Source organism: Eleutherodactylus coqui, chromosome 10 (assembly GCF_035609145.1).
Source record: "Eleutherodactylus coqui strain aEleCoq1 chromosome 10, aEleCoq1.hap1, whole genome shotgun sequence".
In the NCBI taxonomy this organism is placed as follows: Eukaryota; Metazoa; Chordata; class Amphibia; order Anura; family Eleutherodactylidae; genus Eleutherodactylus; species Eleutherodactylus coqui.
Genome location: NC_089846.1, coordinates 77,152,277 through 77,155,142, shown reverse-complemented (window position 1 = coordinate 77,155,142; position 2,866 = coordinate 77,152,277). Strand labels below are relative to the sequence as shown.

General features: G+C 39.2%; 1 protein-coding gene across 1 annotated transcript; it reads right to left on the bottom strand.

Annotated features, from left to right (window-relative positions):
* Positions 1 to 1,184: 1,184 nt before the first annotated feature.
* Positions 1,185 to 2,333, bottom strand: LOC136581091 (carbohydrate sulfotransferase 6-like). The gene has a single exon (XM_066582081.1). The coding sequence runs from the start codon at positions 2,115 to 2,117 to the stop codon at positions 1,185 to 1,187; it is 933 nt and encodes a 310-aa protein (XP_066438178.1). The 5' UTR covers positions 2,118 to 2,333.
* Between the last annotated feature and the right edge of the window lie 533 nt (positions 2,334 to 2,866).

Genomic DNA, 2,866 nt, shown 5'->3' with positions numbered 1-2,866 from the left:
ATGTAGCCCCTCGCCTGCCCTATCCGTTTCTGTGTCATTCCCATCACTTTCTTGAATTGCCCAGATTTTCACACATGAAAACCTTAGCGAGCATCGGCGAAATACAAAAATGCTCTGGTCGCCCATTGACTTCAATGGGGTTCGTTGTTCGAAACGAACCCTCGAGCATCGCGGGAAGTTCGTTCCGAATAACGAACACCCGAACATTTTGGTGTTCGCTCATCTCTAGAAGTGACCAAAGGTGTGGGAAACTTCTCCTTTTATTTAATAAAGTACGTCATCAGCTTATGAAAACGCGTTTCGGGGATAACCCCTTTATCAGTTCAGCTGGTGTTTAAAACATACAAGCAATTGGTGGGTCCCAAAAGCGTTAATGATTAGATCTTTTTGCCTGTGGGGTGCGGGTCAGCCAGGGCAGGAGCAGGAGAAGTTCTGTATATATGTATCTAAGGAAAGCAAGGTAGTTTACATATGGGGGGGGGGGGGGTGGTAAATAAATAAAGGTGGATATTCCCTTTAAAGGGGCATGACCAAGATGGGGACACATTGAGTCAGATTTACTACTGAAAATTTGCCAGCTTTCTGGCATGAAAGAAAACTGTTGTGTTTTTGGACACTTTCAGATAATTTTTACGACTCGTCAAACAAAGGGGTGTTGCTTTGTGAAAAGGGTGTGCGACCTAAATGCACCAACAATTACACATAATTTGCACCACAAATTTTGTGCTTTTTATGGCATAAATTGAGTCAATTAATAGGCTGTATAAAGTTAAACTTAATAGTCTAAAGATGCACCAGATTTATCTTCCAGAATGAGCAACTGTGATAAATCTGGAACATGTGTGGGAGCTATAGAAATCATTCATGACATACAATTGCTCAACCATTAGTATTGCAGCTGTGTTCTATATGGTGATAATGGTTCAGTGTTTTTAGAAAAAGGACATTTGCAAAAAAATTAACTGGTACTTTTTATTGTAAAAGAGCAGTCACCTTTATACCCAAAAAGATGCAAGAAACAATTCTTAAAAACAAACAGAAAAAAATGAAATTATTGAAACAAGAAGTTTTTGTTTTTACTTTTTACATAATTATAATTTCAGATATGTTACATATCTACCATATTTTATATGCTGTTTAATATTTGAGCTCTTTCACTAATCTTTCAGGTTTTTTGTGGGGGGTCACCATTGCCCTTGATAGATGACCCCTCTGTCCACCCAATTTTTCTGTCTTATTTCTATAGATGTATTTTCTTGATCCTTCTTGGATCTAACTGGCAAATAACCAAACGATTGCATAGCTCCCTTGCACATTAGTTGAACTTGGTGGATGAAGTTGAAGTTGGCAGCAGTTCTCCATCTCTCGATAACCTTTGAGGACTCTCTTGAGAAGGTCATGAATGGACCACTTTTCTGAATCTCTTTATGGGTGACATTATACATCCATTGCTCCAAGTCTTTGGTCACGTGAAGCTCAGCAAAATCATAAATTAGTCTCAAACTTTCAATCGGGTATGTTACTAAATCCTCATGACGGATAACCATATAGCGACCATCAAAGGATTTATATGTTCTGGCCAGTTTATTAATGGCAACTTGAGATTTACAAATCTTTGCCATGACATTGTTTATTATACTATTCATGTTCTTAGAAATGACTTCGTTTTTAAGTAAAACACGGTCATCAGTGGCAAGAAGTTTAAATCTCTTCCTTGATAAGGCGACTGCTCGAGGGTCCCTCACGAGATGTATAATCCGCAGATTGAGATTAGGGTCCTGTAAAAGGGGAAAAAGGATGGAAAGATCCAGGATTCTAACTGTTTTTATCACCACATGGGTATACATCCGACAAGCTTCTGCCATTCTATACATAGAGGAGTTAACGCAACGGTAAAAACAGTTTTGCCTATCATAGCCCTCAGATGGCATATAGGCTGAACAAGCTGGATAGGTACACAGAGCTCGACTTTCTGCAAAGAACCCCATCTCCGAAATGTGCTTTCCTCCCTCTGGAAGGTAATGGTGGAGGGGTGACACATCGCAGGTGAAGAGAGAATGAAGCAGATCTCTCAGTGGATAATGTAGAAGTTCAGAACTCTCTTCCCGAAACTTCATCCAGATGGCATGACCAGGCTCGAAAAGGTAGAAGACATCCTTGTGATGATTGAATATTTGTCCAAGGAATGAAGAGCCAGATCTCCAAGAAGAGACAATTAGGATGTGGATGGGCTTTGTTTTCAAAGAAGAGGAGGGGGAAGGACAAGAATAGGAAGTGCTAAACAAGAATTGGGACAGATTTAACAAGGCCAAAGATGCAAAGAGCAAGAAGAACATAAAATACAAGTGTGGAGGCATAGTCCAGAAAGTGGTAAGGATTAGGGATAGTGGAAAAAACAAGACATGAGAAGCTGAGGTAACAGTTGTTAAGCCAAAAGCATCCAGAAACAAACATGGACGCAAGGAGGCATCCAAGATAAAAAAAAAATGGATTACTGGAGAGAAACAGGACAGACTAAGACAAGAAGACAAAGCATGTGAGAATTTGGGGTCAGAAAAAATTTTTTTAGAAAAAAGAAAAAAAACAAGGATTTAGTAATCTGAAGCCACCAGTACATGAACCAAATTTAGCAAAAAGAAACCCCTTTATGTATAAATCTATGCCCGTACCTTTAGAGTTTCCTTGACAGCAGCTTGCAGACTCTATGCTGAGGAGATCATGAATGTGGACTACAGTTTTTCATTAACAATTTGAGATTGCAGAAGCCAATAAAATCTGGTAAGATATTGCTCTGTGATGTCATGCTACAACTTTATTACCATCTGCTGTGTCCTATGGGCAACCTTCTCTTTATTTTTTATTGGTT